The 21,652-nt window shown below is 30.1% G+C and overlaps 2 protein-coding genes and 2 long non-coding RNA genes across 4 annotated transcripts; 2 read left to right on the plus strand and 2 right to left on the minus strand.

The window, feature by feature from the left end:
- Positions 1-636: 636 nt before the first annotated feature.
- LOC136988289 (uncharacterized) lies at positions 637-6,327 on the minus strand. Its single transcript, XR_010882748.1, has 5 exons — positions 6,302-6,327; positions 5,985-6,049; positions 1,257-1,294; positions 976-1,071; positions 637-786 (listed from the first exon to the last, which is right to left on the minus strand). It is a non-coding gene; the product is annotated as an uncharacterized lncRNA (long non-coding RNA).
- Positions 6,328-9,326: 2,999 nt separating this feature from the next.
- On the minus strand, positions 9,327-10,551 carry LOC136988294 (uncharacterized). The gene has a single exon (XM_067286183.1). It carries the CDS (start codon positions 10,505-10,507, stop codon positions 9,458-9,460), a length of 1,050 nt encoding a protein of 349 aa, XP_067142284.1. The 5' UTR covers positions 10,508-10,551; the 3' UTR covers positions 9,327-9,457.
- A 3,932-nt stretch (positions 10,552-14,483) lies between these two features.
- LOC136988304 (uncharacterized) lies at positions 14,484-16,920 on the plus strand. Its single transcript, XM_067286188.1, has 6 exons — positions 14,484-14,579; positions 14,856-15,071; positions 15,594-15,782; positions 15,890-15,940; positions 16,017-16,529; positions 16,605-16,920. The coding sequence occupies exons 1-6, from the start codon at positions 14,516-14,518 to the stop codon at positions 16,850-16,852; spliced, it is 1,281 nt and encodes a 426-aa protein (XP_067142289.1). The 5' UTR covers positions 14,484-14,515; the 3' UTR covers positions 16,853-16,920.
- Positions 16,921-20,747: 3,827 nt separating this feature from the next.
- Positions 20,748-21,155, plus strand: LOC136988070 (uncharacterized). The gene is made up of 2 exons (XR_010882719.1): positions 20,748-20,839; positions 20,907-21,155. It is a non-coding gene; the product is annotated as an uncharacterized lncRNA (long non-coding RNA).
- Positions 21,156-21,652: the final 497 nt, after the last annotated feature.

The following is a 21,652-nucleotide window of genomic DNA, read 5'->3' on the forward strand; positions in this document are numbered from 1 at the left end:
TAAACTGATTGAATAAAAGATTTAAAATGAAATAAAAGTTTGAAAATGGTTTAATAAAGAAGTATTCTTGGAAACTGCAAAATTTAATTTCATGTTTTTAACAACGTTAAAAATTAATAACAACTATTTATATTACATTATAAATATTTTTATTTTTATTAAAAAATTAGACATGCTGTAAGAAAGTAATGTTTTTAGATTTTTTAAAAAATGTAAAAATGCCAGACAATTTTTTAAAATTGATAGGTTCCAGTCTCTATTTTCTTTGTTTTATTGACACCATGTATTTGTTTGTTGGTATGTCAATATGATCGCTACATTGGAAGCCTCTCTAACAATGACTACAATTTTATTTCACTCTACTTTCTATTTGCTTATCATTTGAACTAACTAAAATATGCTCTTTAACAATGCTGAACATAGAATAAACCAAACTGTATTTCAATGTTGAAGTTGTTTACTTGCAAAGATTTTTAAATTACAATTTGATATTTCAAAATGTCTTCAGGTTGAGCATATACCATTCAATTTACAATTTTTGATAAAAGTATATTAACAGGTTCCAAATGTGCCATTTGGTTTATTTTTAATCTAAGTTTGGTGTTGTTAAAAAGCATATTTTTATTTACTACAAAAACTGCAAAATGGTTCTCACTTTTAAAGATGAAGTGACTCATCAAGCATACCCAGCTGCAATATCTATTAAGTTCCCATCAGCACAATTTAATTCCTAAATGGATCTTCATTAAATACATCTCCATTCCACAATGTATCAGGCTGACTGTTCTGAAGGTAGAATGAAAATTATTGGCTAAGCTCATCACTGAAAAAATGGGGAAGAGGGAATGGGAAATATAAGAAATTTACATCAACTTTACAAAATTGATGTAAATTTGCTAATTCTGTGATGCATTTGTGTGTAATTCATGGATATTCATCAATGTCAAAAGAACTGTTTTTTTTTAAAAAGTTTACCTGAATTTAAAGGTTTCAATAGTCTATGAATCTCCTCTTCCAACGGTTCATATGTATATAAAGGAAACTTGATCCCCTGCTCTTTGTTCATTGTGCCTAACAAGTAAAGTGTTAAAAATGTTAAAATGTTACACTTTTAAAATAAATTATGGCTCTATATACAAAACTTTTCTGATAATAATATATATAAATATTAATCACGTATCTCAAGTGTAATATTTAATAAAATACTGTATGCAATTAAATCAAAATTAATGAAAAATTTATTGCATAGTACTTACATATTTAAATGTGATTTTTGGTTTGATGAGTTTGATACCTGAAAATATATAGAAATAATGGGATGTAATTGTCCTAATAATAAAATTATTTAAACCTTTTTTTCCATAAGATCATTCAAAAAATAGTGAAAGTATAACTGCAACTAAAACTGTAACCAATTCTGTTCTTATTATTAATTTTTATACTTTCTGTTTTAATATTATTTAAAAATTATCAATCAATCAAACTTTATTTGTAATAAGGAGAACCTTGTTACAGGGGGATAGTATTATAATTGTCTTTAAGTTTACAAATAGAATATAGTAAGTAAGTAATGTGTATTGTAATAGGATTAAACCTGTTACATGGGGTGTTTCAATTATTAGCCAATCACAATCATACAACAACATATTAGTTCCGTATAATACATCTTAACTATTTAGTTTAACATTGACACATATATACATTAATAAAAGCTGAATCTTTTAAATAACATCTTATATAACTTAATTACAAAAATTTTAACAAATTGATTAGATTATAGTTACAATTCTGCTGTATGAGAAGAAATTTGTACTTGATATTTACATTGGTAATCATGTGCAACACACGGAAGTATTATCCATTTCGGGACCCTAATACTTTTTTGCGAGAACAAAACTTATATATTGGTAAAGATCCCTAAATCCATGACAATATCATATCAACTTTGTTTAAATTTAACTGTCATATTCTTTTTACACTTTTTAAAATGATATGATTCTAGTACCGCCTTTAAGATATCCTAGTTCCTATAAGATTTTTAATCTCCTCATGTGATAATATGCCATTAATATTGTTCCGAACTCTGGATGGAATGTTATAATGCTGTAGATTTTACTAATCACTTAATGGAAATTTCATTCTATGTTCTAATTAGTACTTTGTTATAAAAAAACAAAAAGTTAAATTTTTTAAAAAATTAAAAAAATACTATTTAGAAATAATTATTACAGAAAAATAATTCATTTAAATTTTATTACTTTAAAAAAATAACAAAAGAACATAACTTGTATATTTTAAATGGACGACTTAAAATTGATTACCCAGCAGAATACACATGTATTGAGTATAGGGAGTATAGGGGCAAATCCACTATAGACTTTACAATATGTTCCGAGTATTTATTAGATTGTTATTTAGAATTTGCTGTAACTATGCATGATACATCGAATCATTTTCCAACGATATCTAAATTTCTGATGTCTTCAAAAAATTTAACCTCTATTGAGAACAATAAACATATTGGAATCTGCTACAAAATAATGAAATATAGTAAAGAAATTGGAAACAGATTCAATAATATCCCAGAAATAACTAATATAAATTCTATTGCAATATATGACCAAATAACTCAGATAATGAATGAATATATTCTACTTAAAAATAACAAAAACTTAATTCAAAACAAATTTAAAAAGCCATGGTTTGACAAGGACTGTTACAAGATGAAAAAGATGAAGCAGATAAAATTAAAAATATTCCGTGAAAACTCAAATAATCTAAACTTCATAAACTACAGAAAATACAAACAAACTTACAATAATTTAATCAAAACAAAAAAGAAAAAATATCTACTAAAACTGGAAACAACACTATTAAAAAATAGTAAAGATAGCAGAACTTTTTCGATTCAAAATAGATATATGTGATAATAAGATAATAAACTTTGAAAAATTGAAAAAATTTTTATCAGCGTTTTCCTGTTATTCAAGATATCTCCAATTTACTGCTTAATTATATTCCAAATAATGATTATCTTAACGATAAATTTACAATCAAGGAACTAAATGATATTATAAATAAAACTCGCAAAGACACATCACCAGGAAGTGACCTTATCCCGACCAAATTCTTAAAAACACTACCAACTCAAGTAAGACTAAAATTGTTACACCTCTTCAACTCAATGTACAAATCAACCAATTATCCAGACTCTTGGAAATCAGTAATACTCACAATGATCTACGAAAAGGGTGATAAACTTTCTCCAGATAACTATAGGCCGATAGCATTAATGTCAACGTTAAGAAAGGGCTTTACATCACTTTTAGCTATAAAATGTCAGTACTGGACCAAGTTAATGGATCTCTAAGCAAAGTTTCAATACACCTTTTTTAAAAACAAAAACAGAATCTGCTATTTTTTTTAAAATCATCTATAATACAACTTCACCTGAGTAAAAAACATAGAAAAATTTATTCTGCCTTCATAGATATTCAAAAAGCCTTCGATTCTGTTTATGTTCAACTATTAGTACATAAGTTAAAAGCTAAAGGATCAGGAAACCAATTTGCAACTACAATAATCAAGCTATTTTCAACTTATAATGCAACTATTAAACAGGGTAAAACTGTTTCTCCACCATTGGCACAAACACAAGGAATACTTCAAGGTGATCCTCTGTCACTTTACCTATTCAACTTCTATTTACTCGAAATCGATCAATCTTTCAAGGTTGTTCAGATGGGATAGAAATTAATGACAGAGTTTTCCACTATGCGTTATATGCAGACAACCTTGCTGTTTTTGCTCCAACAAAAGCTGCTTTACAAAGAAAAATTAATCATGTAAATGCTTACCTTAAATCAATTCATTTAATTATAAATACTACCAAAACTAAATTTCTTATATTCCGTAACAATAGTAGAATCTCCAAAAGAGAAACTGTGCTATATCTAAATAATCACCTATTGCAGACAGTAAATAAAATTAACTATTTGGGTATCGTATTTGACTGGAACCTCACATTTAAATCACATCTTTCATACCTAAACAACAAGGTAAAACTCACCATAGATAATTTGATATACTTATACTCTAAATTAAAACTTCCAACTTGTTCATTCACATGAAGCTTTATAATTCCATTATTAATTCAATCATATATTATGCATCTCCAATCTGGAAACTTGGGTATCTGTATAAACTAGAACTTTTCATATTTACTTTCTCTGTAGACTGTTCCATCTAAAAAGAACCGTTCCAGGTTACGCAATCCGTCAGGAAACCAACCGTATCTGTTCCTTCCCATTTTTTATAAAAAGAATCATTACATTTTATTACCATTTAAAATTTAAAAGTGACACTAATATCACCTTTCTAAATAATGAAATAATTAAAAGCAGCAAAAAACCAACAACTATGGCAAACTAAATTAAATAAAATATTAAATTCTTTGGGGTATCAGATTTGTTATTTAAAGATAGTATCCAGGATTGGAAACTTGGATATACCATGCTAATAGATTCAGCTATCTCTCAGTCTATAAATGCTGATCAAACCAGTTTAAATCATAATACTTATCATCTATGGTACCTGAAAATTTTTAAAATCCCTTCTGCACAACCTTATATGATAAAAACAATTAACTTCAACGTGAAAAGATTAATAATACAATTATGACTAAACAAATTTTTGCTGTAGGCTATATTAATAATAAATATATTAAATTATCAAATAATTATTGTCCATGGTGTAATTCCAGAGAATCTTCAATTAACCATCTACTTCAGAAATGTCAAAGTCTATCAAATATACGTGACTCAATATTTCGAGAATGTTACGAGATAATACATACCAAGACTATAGAAATATTTTAAATAATTTGAATAAAAAAGATCTCTACAATTTATATAACTATTTTATCAAAGCGACAGAAATGTTAGAAAGTTAACTCAGCAGAGTCAACTTATGATAATACTGTTAAGTTGTTTGGATATAATGTGATGATTATCAATTATTGTTATTAATTGTTAATTATGTTAATAATAAACTAATTTGAAATCTATTGTATAAAAATTCTTGACAGTTACATTATTATTGAATGTTCTATTATCAAAGAATTTGAATAAATTAAAATTATACAACCCCTGTAACAGAGATAATCCTTTTTTGTTAATAAAGATTGATTGATTTTTATTTTATAAAATAAAGATAAATTTTTTAAAAAGAGATCCAATTTTACTTAAGAACTAATTCAGGAGCTTGGTTTCCTTCATACTTAGGACAATATTTAAGATGAAAACAAGATACTTCTTTATGATTAGTTTTACATTTACTCTGAATAGAATTTACTAAAATATTTTGGATGCATAATTCCATTCTTGCATACACAGATATAACTGGATGAGATCTATATAGATAAAAATTAAAGTATCTAAGTAGACAATCTGTGTGTAACATTACATTAATCAAATAAATTTTAGTTTTTTTATTAAGCAACAAAAGTATTTTAATGAATAAAATATCTATATGTTCCACGAAAATAATATTTTGAGTTCAACTTTCTTCATAAAAATATACAGCGCCATCTTTCGTTTAAAATAAATAATCTTATAAAATAGAAACGACTAGCGATATTTATAATGTGCCGCCATCTATCGCAAATATTTTGAATTATTTTAACGTATTCTTCGAAAAATCGTAAATAAAATATATTTTTATTAAGAAATTTGCTAACATTCTTACAAAATAACAATAAGTCATAGTCATAATTATAGAGCCAATTCCATGTTTAAATAATAAGTGAATAATAAATGAAAAGTATCTATATTAAAAACAACATTTGGATCGAAAATAATTTAAATAAAAATGTTTTTGATATACTTTAATACAAACATATCATAACTTATTCGCTTGTTAAAAAATAAATCATATAAACATTTATAAAAGAATATAAAAGCTTTATAAACGAAATAAGACAGTACCCCAGTCACGTGACACCACACTTCCGCTACGTCACCCTAGTCTGACGTCACCGTTTAAATATCCGCTTTAAAAGGACAAAGAAAAATTCAAACAAAGAAATATAACTATAAAACTAATACTCTAAAATGAATTAATAATACACTAAAATGAAAATATACTAATTAAAATATACAAATTAATTTAATATAAGCAAAACTTTTTAAAAAAGTTGTAATATTGCTAGAATTCTGCAATTTATATATAATTAATATCTACCAATTAATTAAATACACAAATTATATATTATAACAAACTAAATACATATGAAAGAACATACCATGTAGAATCTTCTACAAGTAAAAACGTGCTTATAATGGCAGCACTGTCGATTCGATAGTTGGATAAATAAAACCGTTGGAAAAATTTACTAAAATTAAAATTAACATAATTTACGATAAATGTAATAAACTAATACTTTAAAATAACATAGAATTAATAGTATACTACCAAATAGTACATTAATCGGACTTAAAATTTAATTAAATTAGATAAAATTTCAATTAATTTACAGATCATTAACGTAAACAAGAATATACGAATTTTTTATAAAAATAATACAAAATATTAGCAAATAAATAATACACCAAATAAAAGTACACATACTTCCATATTAGAATTATCTGTTTTCATATTTTTAATACAAACGGTTGATTTTATACGAATTTTTTAAATAATATATGTGAATTGAACCCCATGACCTTGGAATTGGCCTGAGGGTACCAACTCCTGAATGGTTCGGCATTCCGTGAGGGTAAACGGGTTAAAATTTTTTTTAATAATACAGAATACAAACACTAATACAATAATAATTGTACAACCAAACAGTTTCTGGTACAATGAGAAATGTACAGCGCATTGTCGTCTAGGAACGCATCCCCCGCGTTAAGCGGCCGGATGGCCGAGCGGTCAAGGCTAGCAGCCTGCCGTCCTGGAGGACCCCGGATCGTATCCGGACGGGTCGAAAAATCCCCAGGAATTTTTCGAGGGTGGTCCGTCCGGATATGTCGGTCCCCGTCCCTCACCACCCGGCCGCCCCATTGTGGGCCTGGCCGAACCCATAATGGGTTAGCTTTAGAAGGCCCTCTTAGTGCCCACTGGGCGGAAAGAGTTACAAAAACAAAAAAAAAAAAAAAAAAAAAGCGGGAGATGCGTTCCTAGACAACAAAGCTCTAAACGAAACAGCGTTAAACGAGACCATTTTAACATAGAGTAAATGGGGATAGGGGAACACGCGACCAAAAAATAAGCAATTTTACTATAATTTTAAGTAATTTTTATATAAGTTTTCGCATAATAATATATGTTAAATAACACATAAACATATGCACACAGAAATGGGAAGTTCATTTTTTGTGACGAAGGTTCTGACTCTTCTGAAATTCTTGTTTTTTGCGATAAAGTCGTCTAGTGTCATTTGTCGCATTCTTTTTCTTTCCTGAAGCAAATTTCGGTAGCAGAAGATCGCATCAAAAATGCCTCGTTTTGCTTTGGCACTCCTAACAAAATTTGGATCATTCGCTACAATTTGATCAACGATTTCGGTTATCGTTACCAAACTTTCTCTAAGGAAATCTGTAGCAAGTTCTTTAGTTCTTCGTTTTCAGAATCTCTATTTTCCAGTTCTACAGGAATTCCTTGTTCTGCCACTTCTTGAAGTCGTCGTTGGTAAGGCTCTTACCAGAAACCTGCAGTAACTCCACAATAACCTGCTTGTCTACATCTGTATCGATTAAGTTGACAATTTTGTCAACCTAACGATACAGCGATAGATTCTTCTCATTGAGAATTCTTAGATATCTCCAGCCATAACTTCCTCCACACTCCGTTCATGCATTTATCAGTTAATTCTTGCCAAGCGAAGTTCGTATTTTTTATGGTATCCATGATGTTATATTTTTTCCAAAATTGACAAAATAAACATAGATTTAAGGGAAGTACAGCGCTACGACCTATTGTCACCTTATGCTGATTGGTTCGTGTTTGGGAATAATTGTATTATATATGAATCAATGAAGTGCCGCGTTAATTTGAATCAGCATTAATTTTGAGCGTTTTTAAGGCGTCAAGCAGACCGCGTTATATTGAATCAGCGTTAAGCGGGGTCTTAGTGTATATAATTTTAGCCGTTAATCAGTCTTTTGAATGTTTAAATTTTTCGTTTTTGGATTTCCATTTCAGAAAATTGATCAATCTATCCGTTTCAGAGTGTGTCTTTCTTTAGTAAGCATTGTTAGACAGCCTTTCCTGTCCTATCGAATTTCTTAAATAATTTTTAACTCATTTTCAAACAGAGAAAGATTCCTCACTGAAGCCGGGCCCCTCCGAATTACGGGCCCTAGACATTTGTCTAATTTGTCTATTGGTTAATCCGGCCCTGGGCCTGACATATCCGGACGGACCACCCCCGAAAAATTCCTGGGGATTTTTCGACCCGTTCAATTAGATGTTAATCAGATTGTGCCACTATTTTGCACTAAAACGTTATGCTGGAATGTGTATTCACGGTTTTTGTAGCTTTGTAGAACACAGATCTAAAAGCTTCTTATCGTCAATAACCCTACATTTTCATTTTTTTTTTTTTTAAATGTAAAAGACACATGCTCTATATATTGATTGATTTCTTGATGGGAGGATACTAGCAGATCTAAATTGAATGCTCGTAGGGATGGCATGCTACAATGGAGTTAGCAGCGAAATCAAGGAATGAGAACAGTACTTTAATCTGTACTATTCCAAATAAGTTATGGTTTTCGGGATTGGATTTGAATCTAGACTCCGGCAATTCGAAACATTATAGTATGGCCATATGGCAGATAACCGAATAATAAATTGGCCCGTAAAAGTTTCTCCAACTCCTGCTACTACGGGATTAGTAAATTTCCTACCGACGGTTGATATAAATATATGCATATTCGTTTAAATTAATAAAAGCTATTTTCTGAAAGTATAAAGCAGGTCGCGTGCAATACGCATAAAATTTTGGTGTGAAATGGCCTTTATAGATATCTTTTTGATATCTAAATTTATCAGTACGTTTTCTAAGAAATTTCTTTAGATGCCAATTACAAAGTATTTTTCAGACTTCACATTTCATCAATTTGAAATCGGAGTGACCGGGTGTTGGAAGAATTTTACTGACTCCGACACTTCAACACGATTCATACACGATATATTCCATTAAATTACGCTCCAATTTAAATGATTCTAGTTTCTCCAAAATTCATAAATTTCTCATTTGAATTACATTGATTTAGAAATATCTTAACATTAGAAATAATAACGAAATATCTCGAACGGAAAAGCATTTAATTTAGATACTAATCATAATTAACTAACTTTTATAATTAAACATTATTTTCATTTGTCCAAAACGTTGTAAAATTGCTATGATTCTAATTAATTCTTTCCGGAAAATTAACTTATAAAAAGAGAATTAATCGTCTTCCAAATTCAGATATTTTTGAAGTAAATTTGGAAGTGGAAGTTCAAAAATCCCTAGAGGAAGTTTCCACATTTTTCTCAAATGTCTTCTGATAACGCATCGACAAAGATGGCGGAGTTCCGACGGTTCCAAATATCTTTCTCTCAAATTCCATATAATTCCTCGTTCACTCAAATCGTCGATGAATGAGCTGCTTTTCGTGACACACAATAACTTTCCTGGCGAGTAATTAAAAAGGTTAAACGTTAAATCTCTTCTTTGTAGCTGAGGAATAACTCGAAGTAAAAGTTTAACAATAAGTATCGATCTCTGAAGTCGTAGATCATTTATAATGTATTCTGTAGGAAGAGATTTTACATTGCGCATCCACAAAATTGAGATAGTATATCGAAGATAACGAGAAGGATTCAAATAATATTTCCAGCTATCATCGGGTAAATCATTATCCGGTTCGAGTATGGATCCGTGTTGAAGTAACAGTTGAAGTAACCTCGGCTTACCTCTCAACACGGTGGAAACCCACGGTGGAAGCGGAGAAAAGGAAGAGATGGGCATATCGGAGAATCTGACGCCATTAATAGTCATTTTACAATTGTTTGCGTGACGAAGGAAATATATTACCTTGGCATATTCATTAGGATCTACGTTGCAATGCGCTATCGGAATTGGCCAATCGTCACTTTGAGGTTCTCCGTTTATAAAGCTAATAATCTTATTGTAGACGATTGAAAAGTGAGAGTCGAGTTGGTAAATTCGATAAAGGACTTGGCACACCAAGTTACTATTGGATAACCACCAATAATAACACAATTTGGCGGCGTGATGCAACATACGGCGTTCTAACGCTTCGCTGCAATGCTTTTCGTGTTTGAGTTTCTTCCAGCGATGGTGTAAATTTAATATGGTCGTGACGTGACGTTGGCCGTCGTCTTGCTCGAAACTCAACACGGAGATGATTTCTCGACGTATAAAATGATCGCGGCGGAAGATGATTTTGGAGACGAGTGAATTCGTACAACGTTTACAATTGTGTTGACCCATTGCGTAGATGTATTAAAATAATATCTTGTTAAAACAATTACTTTGTTGTTATTATTTCTTTAACAATGATTAAAAATTTGTTGAAACTCTTAAAACATTCTTAAATAAAATTAAATATTTTATATAATTAATAAAGATGCCATATTAATGTTTGTAAATTAAGAACAAGAATATAAATTTATAAAAATTCGTGGTGTGAGGCGACCATCGAAGACAGTTTCGTACGAAGTCAAGTTATTGCACGAATTTATCTATAGTTAGTTAAATGGGTTATTTTTTTATTTCAGCAGTAATAATTTACATCAAAGTAATAATTAAAATACAAAATGAAGGATCTTCGTATCTAACAAAACATATTTTTGAGAAGCGGAACTTAAATGAATATTAGGCCGTCCATTTTGATAATTTGCACAGGTTAGCGGCGTATTTTATAAAGGTAAATCAAACAAGGCCTAACGTGTCAAATGATAAATGGTTCATCTACTGAATATAAGATAATTTACATTACTTTTGATGTAAGGTTCAATAACGGAGGAAAATGAAAAAGATAGGTTTAATTACTTATATTATTCCGTGGAAAAAAGTAGATTAAGGCGAGCAAAGGAATGTTTGGATTGCTTTATTCGTGTCAAAATTACTGGATAACATAGTTGGGAAGCTACCATTATAATCACCTTTCGTTCTCACTCTAGAGTTAAACCAAGCAAAAATTATTTGAATCTTAGGAGAAGAAAACTTCGCACGAGAACTAAGCAACTATCTAGGAATTTGCGATGAAATTTCGAGGAATGGTTGATAATAAAAAAACATTTAACCTCCATACAAAGAAAAGCTAGTGGAATTAAAACGAGAGAAATGAGTCTTAACTCTCAAGGTGTATCCACAATATTTCCCAACCACCCAAAACATTTGGGTGGTTGGGAAATAGACGAGTAAACTTCCAAAAGAAAGGAATTAACCATCAGAAACGATGTTCACTTCAAAACAGAACACTTTAAATTAATTAGTGGGACAACTTTTTTGCTGATTGATATTACATTTATAACTATAATAAAATTTTGGATAATTTTACGTAAATATTGCTAATAAACTGGATATAACAATTTTACTTCATCACATAATGCTTGCAGAGAAAAATTGTTTATTCATACAAAAACATCTGAGATGTAAGAAAATAGCGTCAAGTAAAAACTTAGGACAATTTCGATGCCAGTCAGATTTCTTCCTTAGGAGTTTTTCTTTGATAAAGATAAGCTTGGAGCTTCAAAGCGATAAGTAAAAATCATTAATACAGGTAAAAATCTTGTGGGTACCGCTTCGAAACGCCAAGCTTATATATACATTTCCTAAGAAACGAATTACTCAACTTTCCCAGCAATGTTTAAAATTTTGGTGGCACCATCTGTTGTCATATTTTCTTTTAAAAACTTTTTATATTTTTAACTATTTTAAAATGGCAAAAAGCTTAATTTTCAGGATAGGGACGAGTTTTATAAAAAAAATTCTAAATGCTAATAACGTGTAAAATCATCATTAAGTCCGACCCTACTGGAGATACGCACGACCCCATTTATCTTTCCACCCCCTCGATCTTTAACCACCAAAATTTAATAGTATCAATTCCTCTAATATACAAACCTTTCTGCAAAATTTCACAAATTTTCTATAAAAAGCAAAGGAGTTATTAAGCTTCAAACAGGTTGAACATAATTGTGCCCCCTCACACACACACCAACATCCATACATACAGAAATTACCCTCCCCCCCGAAGTTTTTTGTATTTCTTGACTTTTCAAGGTGTCCTGAATCCAACAATATAAATCTTGAGGGTCATGCTATTGCCGGATTGCCCTCTGTTATATACAACAGCCGGGAAAATAATAGGCCTTAATTGTTAATTAATCACTTTTGTATTCATTTAAAAACGATCCTGTTGGCATCGGGGGGATGCCAACAGGATATATAAGTAGAATATAAGTAGAATTCAATATAAGTAGAATTAGTAATTCCAGAAGCAATTTAAAATTTTATTAAACGCTTCTAGAATTAAAAAGCAATTCTTGTTTTATGTGTTTAGAACACGAAGTAAGTTGTTTGTTAACGGCATAAAAATATGACATAATGAAATTCAATTGCAGAAATATAAAAATTTATTCTTCTGAATTGTCATTATTACTATTATTATATAATAAGAAAATAAAAATAAAAAAATAAATAATTTCGTGGAATTTAGTTACAATATCTGAATTAGATTTTTGAATTAAATTTTAAGCGTGATATATATAATATCAGTATTATCATATTTCTTATTCTTTATTACCAATAATTTATTAATGACTTTCTTACATTATAATATTTCATCATTATATTCATTTTTTTCTTCTTCACGTGTAATTTTACACTGGAAATTAATGTATTTATGAGAGAAATATCTTAAAAATGAGAGTTTTGTGATATTCGAAACTATTAATTCCATCCAAATATTCATCAACTACCCATTTTGATACGAATGTTAAAGATAGAGCATTTCTAGATAATTCTACTGCCATTCAAAACTATAATTACAAGTCAATGAGGAATTCGATACATTAATTTCCCTGTATTTTCCCTAATAAGACAGTTTTCCTCAAAATTACAATAGACGTAAAATGATTTAATTTGACTTTTAAAATAAATTCATTAATTATTTTATTATATTTGGACATTTCTTACCCTTTAGAATTTATATGTATACAGTATTTATTTCTCATATTTCCCTTAGAAGTAATAATAATTCACGGAGATTGAGTATGGATTGAAGCGACGTAAGCCATTAAGGTTTATGTAATGATCACTTCAAATTCAAATTAAATTTCATTCTAATTTATAATTATATAACACTATATTGGTACCGGATTACCGAACTCTCACAATTTTGCAAAATTCGATATGTTATACGCGATCCGAGCGTTGCAGACATTGCTGTATATTTTGTACCAGTCACTGTATGCTTCTATTTATTTACACCAATGGTTCCTAAACTTATTATGCCCACGGATCCTTTCTCATAGCAAAAACCTGTCCATAAACCCCCATTGTGGCCCATTTTCATAATAATGAAAATGGGTCACAATCATTTTACTTTATATTAAACCTTTCACGGACCTCTTGACGTTGTCTACGCACCCCCTAATTAATTTTAATTTGCCACGGATCCCGTCAGCGGTATTAAGGACCCCCCGAGGAACCACTTTGGGAAACATTGATTTACGTCATTTGCCGAGTGAATAAAACTACTGAACACTGAGTTTGTCATGGGTTCGGGCTTCGCCAACGGGCTGGTTTTATAGAGTTTTCTGGATTTTCTTCATGTTTCTAACACCTAAATAGGAGCCCGTTTTTGATAGAAAGTCGTTTGGAAAGGCACCCTCAATGGCAAATCTCCCGTGTGTTTGATACCTTATTCCATCAAACCAAACCTATTTCATGTCCACCATATCTGACAAAATTTCTAGCATGTTCTACGAGGAAACTTTCGAACTTAAGTACTGTATTTATACGCAGCGTGAGCTACTTTATAGTCATTAGTTGGTCGCGGGTTCGCTCCTCACCAGCGAGCTACTCACGTGAAGTTTTCCGGGTTTTTTCAACGTGTTCAAACAAATTCCAGATTACCAGTCATTGTAGACTATCGGAAGCCGGATTAGCGAACTTTTACCGTACAAAGAAAAACAACAGCATTTAAATTGAATAATTTAATTAAAGCGTTTATAAAATATTTTTAAAGTTTTATCAAATTTCAAACAAAGGTACTAAAAAAAAATCTATAATTTAATCCGTCAAAACGAAGGAAATTAACTTAAGAATATTTGTTCTGCCTTGCAACTACTCTTATTTCACACGTAAATTTTTACGAAAAGTGTAAAACGATTCGTGTACAGGTAAAAAGCTATTATTTAATTATATCTTATTAAAAATTTAGTGAATTTATAAGCGAATTTACGTTCACATCTAACACATTCGAGAGAAATGTTATTAACAACGTACATCGTTAACTTATGCTTTACATTTTCTCTACAATCTGATGATTCAAGTAAGCTCGGTACTTAACCGAAATCATGTTTTTAAATTAAAAAAATATTTTTTAAGTTTAATTTTTCTGTTATTTTAATGGTTTGTTAAGATATTTTCGTGTAAAATTGAATTTTTATGCTAAAATTCGCATATAATCTTAGTGAATTAGACCAGAATAACCGTGATTTAACGCATATAAATATATATAGTTTATTTATTTTTATAATTTTATAAATTAAAAATAATACGTAAAATTTATTCAAAATGTTTAAAGTTGGATTTAACTTGTTTTCAGATTTGAATCAGCCTTTCAGGAGGATTTTTCCAACGCCATCTTTTCCAGAATTAAATGAGCGATTTAATATTCCTCCTATTATTAAGCCAATACCTAAACCCATTTTTAATTATGAAAAATTTGGATTAATTAATAATGAAAGAAAATTTATTAACAAGAGACGTAAATATTTACAGAATTCTAATACTACAGATCAAGAGAGAACAATAGTAGAATGTATGCATTTCATTACATTTTGTAATTTTTATACGTAAATTAGAAATATATTTCGTTTATTTAATGTAATATATTAAACTATAGGTTAATGTTACCTATAGTGCCAAAATGGCGGCTCGTCTTTGATTCCAGCAAACGGAAGAAAGGAAACAGTGGGGACACACATTCTAACCTAACCTAACCTATTCTAATAATTTGATAGGTAATAATTATGTTAATTTATTAAAATAGGTTAGGTTAGTTAGGTTAGAATATGTGTCCCCACTGTTTCCTTTCTTCCGTTTGCTGGAATCAGAGACAAGCCGCCATTTTGGCACCATAGGTAACATTAATCAAACTATATATTATTTAATGTATTAATTTAATTTCGTTTATTTAACCTAATTTAACCTCTGTTGCCTATGATACAGTGGCGCGATATCCTATGGGCAAAAAAGGGTAATTGCTTGGGGCCCCTGTTAGTGGGTCACAGGCAATTTACTTAACTTGAATCTTTCATTGAATGAACTTACTTCCTAACAGATAACTTCGGCAATAAATATTACGATCAATTGTTTAATAATAAGACAGAAGAATCAAATATAAAAATAGGTGATAACTTCGAAAAACACAGACGTTTCATTCCTCCAACATCCGAATATACAATATTGTCAATGTCTTCAGGTCAACATCAGGGAACGAAGTTGCAGCCGATTAATACAAAAACAGATGGTAAATGCTTTATATCTTATTTTATCTCTTAAATATTTTTCTCGCAAATAAATATTTGAAGAATTAAATAAAAATTTATGTCCATTTTGTTACTGATTTTCCAACAGTCCTACCAAAACAAAAAAATAAAGGAATCCTTCAAATGCAACAAGTTTTAAGTGGGTATTTTCTAATTTTTGATAAGTGTTAGCACATCATTTTCTCGATTAATTAATATTTTAATTAATTTTTCAGATTTAAAATGCAAAAATTTTAGAGAGGAATTTCTACAATGTGGATGTGAACGTACTTGCACTAACATTAATGGAGAATGTACTTATAAACCGTGTGAAGCAAGCTGTTATTGTAGAAATGGATGGGTTCGAGATACAGCAGACAACTGTCTTCCAGTTTCATATTACTGTAAAAATCCTTTAAAATATTCTAATCCGATAAATAATCCACACGAAATTCACGATATTTCACCCCAAGAAAGCAGATCTGCACAATATATGCAATTGCAACAATCTTCCCGATTGACTCCCGTGCAATTCAACAAACCTCGTGTGTCAATAGTTTGCACTCTCTCACACGAGATAAATTATCTTCAGCCGTCTAATATTTATTCTAACGAAGATTATGATAAGTTAAGAAGTAGAGCTAATTTAATAAAAGAACCAGATTACCACAAGTCATATCTTGAAGAAAGGAAAACCTTTCAGAATGCAGAAAATAATTTTAAACCCGTAACTAATAGAGAATCAAATGGTAAAATAAACAGTATTATTATTTATTTTTAAAAAATAAATTCCTTCATAAAAAAAATGTTTAAATTTCATTTAGCTCCTATTTGTTACGAAGACGAATTGGCTGTCGATTGCATTTGCGAGAGAACCTGTGAAGATCTTCGAGGAACGAGGTGCCAATCAAACTGCGAGAAAGGATGTGTTTGCAAAAATGGTTTCGTGAGGATTGGCAGAAAATGCTTCGAAACTTCAGCGTGCGATCTAATTTTAAATCACGAAGAACAGAAAAAGATATCCTCGCAAGGTAAATTAAGAAATCGAAAATCTTTTGACAAGACACATTGAAAACTCTTGTTTTCAGCTTATGAAAGTAAAAATATGAATAGATTTGAAATTAATTTGCTTTTTCCTAAGATCGTTTATTCATTATTCATGGTCTTCGCCTGACCAACAGGCTGGCCATGTGGAATTTCTCGGGTTTTCTTCACGTGTCTAATACCTATCTAGATAATTAAGTTTCCTATAAAAAAGTTCTCTCGGAAGTCGATCTACCAAGGGTCTTGTTTAATCATCCATAGTTGCGTTGCCTTATTCTGACATTCCAATTCAATTTAACATTCTTATAAAACTTGGATCTTATGTGGAGAAATACAGTTCAAGAAGAGAAATATATCATTTTATTTGTATATAAATTGTATACTTTTCTATGTATCTTTTAAGTGTTTCACTGTGGTAATATTATGTAATCATATTTTTAAAAATAATATTAATTAATAACCTTCTTATCAATAACTTTCCAACATTATAATAATCTATGCTCAGAAGGGTCTTCCGTCCTGTTTGAAGTCCTTCTTAAGCAGTTGGTGGATACCAATAACTGCTGAGGAAGGACTACAGCAGCAGTTGGTGAAAGCCAAACCGCCACTGATTACGGGAGAAATGAGCAGGATACTTGATTGTGAACAGTCACTTAAGTGCCATTGGAAGATCTGCAAGATTACTGATGAACATTGCGTGTTTTCTTCGTGACAACGCAACACCACGCGTGTCGAGTCTGACTTGGCAGAAGGTGCTGTGAGGTTCTCCCCCACCCTGTATAACCCGAACATTACACTACCCGATTATCATCTTTTCCGCTCCTTGAAACACTTCTTGGATGGCAGGCAATTCGCTAATAATGAGGACATGGAAAAAGACCACTTTTATTTTATATTGTATTAATATTTGAAAATATAATTTAATGAATTTGTATTTTTATATATGTGTTAGAAAAATTAAAATTGAATAAAATGTTAAATGACAATACTGTTTAACTTATTACTGTAACTTAATTATCAATTTTGGATCGGCTACAATCTGTTGTGGCAATTATTAAAACCGAGAAAAATAATTTACTTCAACTATTATAATTCAAATATAGCAAAACCTCGATTTAACTCAGTTCGGATTTAACGGACAAAATTCCCGGTTCTAATGTCATATGTGAAAATTAGCAGTTGTCTTTATTTCGCCTATTTAACAATGCATTTCGGAATGGTGATTTTCCAATCCCTATTCGGTATTTAAAGTTGTTGTCTACACGTTACTTAATTACTTAATTACGTTCTTACTGTAATTAGTAGTTTATATGTAAAATTTCCTTATGTAAACAAACTTTACGAACGATATAAATCGATCTTTAAGCAGTACTCTATATGTATACTGGCGAAGCAAAAAAATAAATTGTCGAATGTAGTTAATGTTATAAACAATGAAGATAAAAATATGTTAAAAAACAAACTCGATGTTGCAGGTGTAGTTTATAAATTGTCATGTACTCGTCCACAAAGTCTTACGTTGGAGAAACGGGAAGGAAGCTGGAGATACGTTTGAAAGAACACGAGACTGTGATACGACTAAAAAGGGAAGAGTCGCCTTGATGATAATTATCATTGTAAAATAGACAGGAATAATATAAAGAAAAAAACCGTTTAAAGAGAACAATAATAGAACATTTTTGTATCATCGAATATGTAAATTTGATAAATCAGAATGACGGTATACGCGTGGATGCATGCTGGGAAAAAGTTACCCGGTATAAAGAGAACGGGAATATTCGATGTCCAATTGTCCACTGATGAGGCTTTGTAAGCGAAATGCATTTGGGAGTTAAGAATTTAATAAATATGAAGTTTTTGGTTGAATGAACTGACAGAATTATTATTATTGTTTTCACAAAGTTTGAACAAAATATAAGTTTAGCTTTTTTTTTGTATTTAAAATTTCAGGATGTTTCAAGGTTTATATGCATAACATATGAAAAGTACTATGATCTTACATTGTACATATAGTTATATTAAAATATTTTGTTTATGAAATGCCAAAACATAAATTAATAAGTATTCTTTTGGCTATCAAGCAAAAGAGAATTATAAATTTCAATGCTTCTTTATATTCTCATTTGGCCAAAAAGCACAAGATTCAGTAAAAACAATTTTTAAACCTCAATCAGGATTATGGTGGATAAGATTAACAAAAATCATCAGAAAATAGAAACTGCAGTCTTAAAATGAAGTATATAGTGAAATTCAACAATTGGTATGGAGTATAACTTTCTTTGAGGACGAAAATTACATTCTATGCATTTCAGTCAACTATGGGTTAACATCAACGCTTACAGTCCCACAAGTAGTAATGCTAATGTGAATTTATCATAATATATTATCATATTTGTCAAATACACTAAGTTTATGGTTTTCTTTAAAAAAATCTTAATACTTTTGATTTATTAGTTTATTAAAAATAGTTTTCTTTCCTAAAAATTTTTAACAGTTCTGTTAATATTCCAAATGAAAGTGCTTCTATAATTGTTAGGACAAATTATGTCAAATACAACGAATAAATTTTGACACAATTGATTTTAAGATACTAATGCCCAGTTCATTTTATTATTAGATATAAGCTGAATTTTTTCGCAAAGCCGCTCAGTTCTCTTTTCATTCAGGCCCCATAGAGTTTGATTTAATCGAAAATCGAACCTTGACTCCTCCATTGGAAGAGCAATAACTTTCAAAGTGCCACATAGACTATATGAAGTGCTAATGCATTACAGATCCAATTCATGTAAAGATGGATTGGATCTGTAATGCATTGGATAAAAGCAACGCAACACGTGGGTGAACAAGGAGGACGTTTCCCCGAAAAACTTTCCATGGGAAACTTTCTATTAGGTGTGAGACGTGTCTTACCGACACCTAAAAAATAGGGAAAAAAAACATCAACGGCTAGCCGTGTGTTAAAATTAATGACCGGAGGCAAAACTGTCGGCCACCCCTGGTCTAGATCCAGATTAAAGACGGTGAACTATATTGTAGAATGGTAAATAAAATAATTGAAATAATTCAATTTTGTGTCAGGCTGGCCTCTACTAGGCCCCCCATAACAAAACCCTGGCTACGCCAATGGCTTTGTGGTATGATTATATAGCTTAGACGTCATACTTTTACATTTATTATTATTTCGTAAAAAGGAAAGGTCTATTATATGCTATAGCTTAGAGCCGCAAGTCTAAGTCCGGTTCCGACTGATAAATAATACAAATATAATATCAATAATAAAAAATAATACAAATAACGATATCAGTACGTTATTATTCAGATTAATCGAGTTTACAGAAGTGTTTAAAATAATAAAACTGCTGTAATAAAATAATAAAACTAAAGATCACGCAAAATTGCTCGAGCTAAACTTAAGTTATAGGGACAGTTGGGGTGCATCACTCTTCAACTACCCCTATTTTAGAATAAATTTAAAATAATTATTATTATTTATTACATCTTTAAAATGCAATAAATACAACAAACAAAGTGTAGTTTTTTGTTGTACTATTTCTTCAGCTCGCTTATCTTTCCAAGTAAATAAAATGATTTCGCAATGCCTCGCAATATTGGTATTATGTCATGTATTATTTATAACTCAAATTATGGTTGTAAAGTTTGTGAAAACAAAATTATTCAATTAAACGAATAGGAATTTTAAAAAATTAAACGTATAACGAAGCTAAAATACAGTACTTTATTTATTTATCTTTAATTTCGAATTTATTTATATATTTATTGAACCTATATAAAATACATAAAATAAAATAAAATACAGTTTCGCAATTGTTGTAATATTATCAGGAAGAAAGATTTTTAGAAATTGACGTCATATAAAGTATAAATATGACGTGTTATACTGTATATAAAGAAAATCTTTTGTTCCTTCGATATTAATAAGTTAAGAGCATTATGAAGCTGTTACTGCTTATTCTTTTTACGCTTTTTGCTTTCTCCTTTGCACATCAGGATGCAGGTAAGATTATCTTTTATAATTTTATTTTTAAAATTTTAGTGTAATATTTGTTTATTTATTTATTTAGTGAGTTGTTCCGATCCTAATTCTGTTTATCATGAATGTGTTTCGCCGTGTGGTCGTTTTTCTTGTGGTCATCAAACTATACCTGCGGGTACAGTGTGTCCTGCAGTCTGCGAAAGTGGTTGCTTTTGCAAACCAGGATTCAATAAAAGTAATAATAAATGTATTCCGTGCTAAAAATGAACAACTGGTTAATAAATTGTTAATGTTTTGATTTAATAAATTGTTAAATTGTTTTCTACTATTACAGAAATTATGTTTCAAAATTATTTCTAATTATTAAGATCAATGACTTAAAAAATCAAAAACTATTTTATATGTATATGCTGTATTTGTACACAGGTCATTCTAATATCGTATAATATATACTCATTGTTAAGTAATATTACTTACCAAGTTCAAATTGGATGAAACTTTATCGGTGAAAACGTAATGACCATGATAATAAGTGATAACAATAAAGCAAAAGAATAATTTCCTATATAACAACGATGCAATTTAAAGGAACGTTTGTGTTATGTACGACTTCCTCTTTCCTGGATACAAGTGGCGATACAGTCAGGCATATACTGACATGTAGAAAACGTACGTTCTCCTTGCAATAAACATGTTGCTACAGCCACTGGAAACTCCTTCGTAGATTTATCGTATATGGCAAAGCTACATTCCAACTGGTTTCGCAAATACTCCATGCGTGAAAAATCTGCAGAACTAGAGTGTGGTAACGTAATGGAGACATTCCTGGATAAT

Source organism: Centruroides vittatus, unplaced genomic scaffold (assembly GCF_030686945.1).
Source record: "Centruroides vittatus isolate TY-2023 unplaced genomic scaffold, ASM3068694v2 contig_1246, whole genome shotgun sequence".
In the NCBI taxonomy this organism is placed as follows: Eukaryota; Metazoa; Arthropoda; class Arachnida; order Scorpiones; family Buthidae; genus Centruroides; species Centruroides vittatus.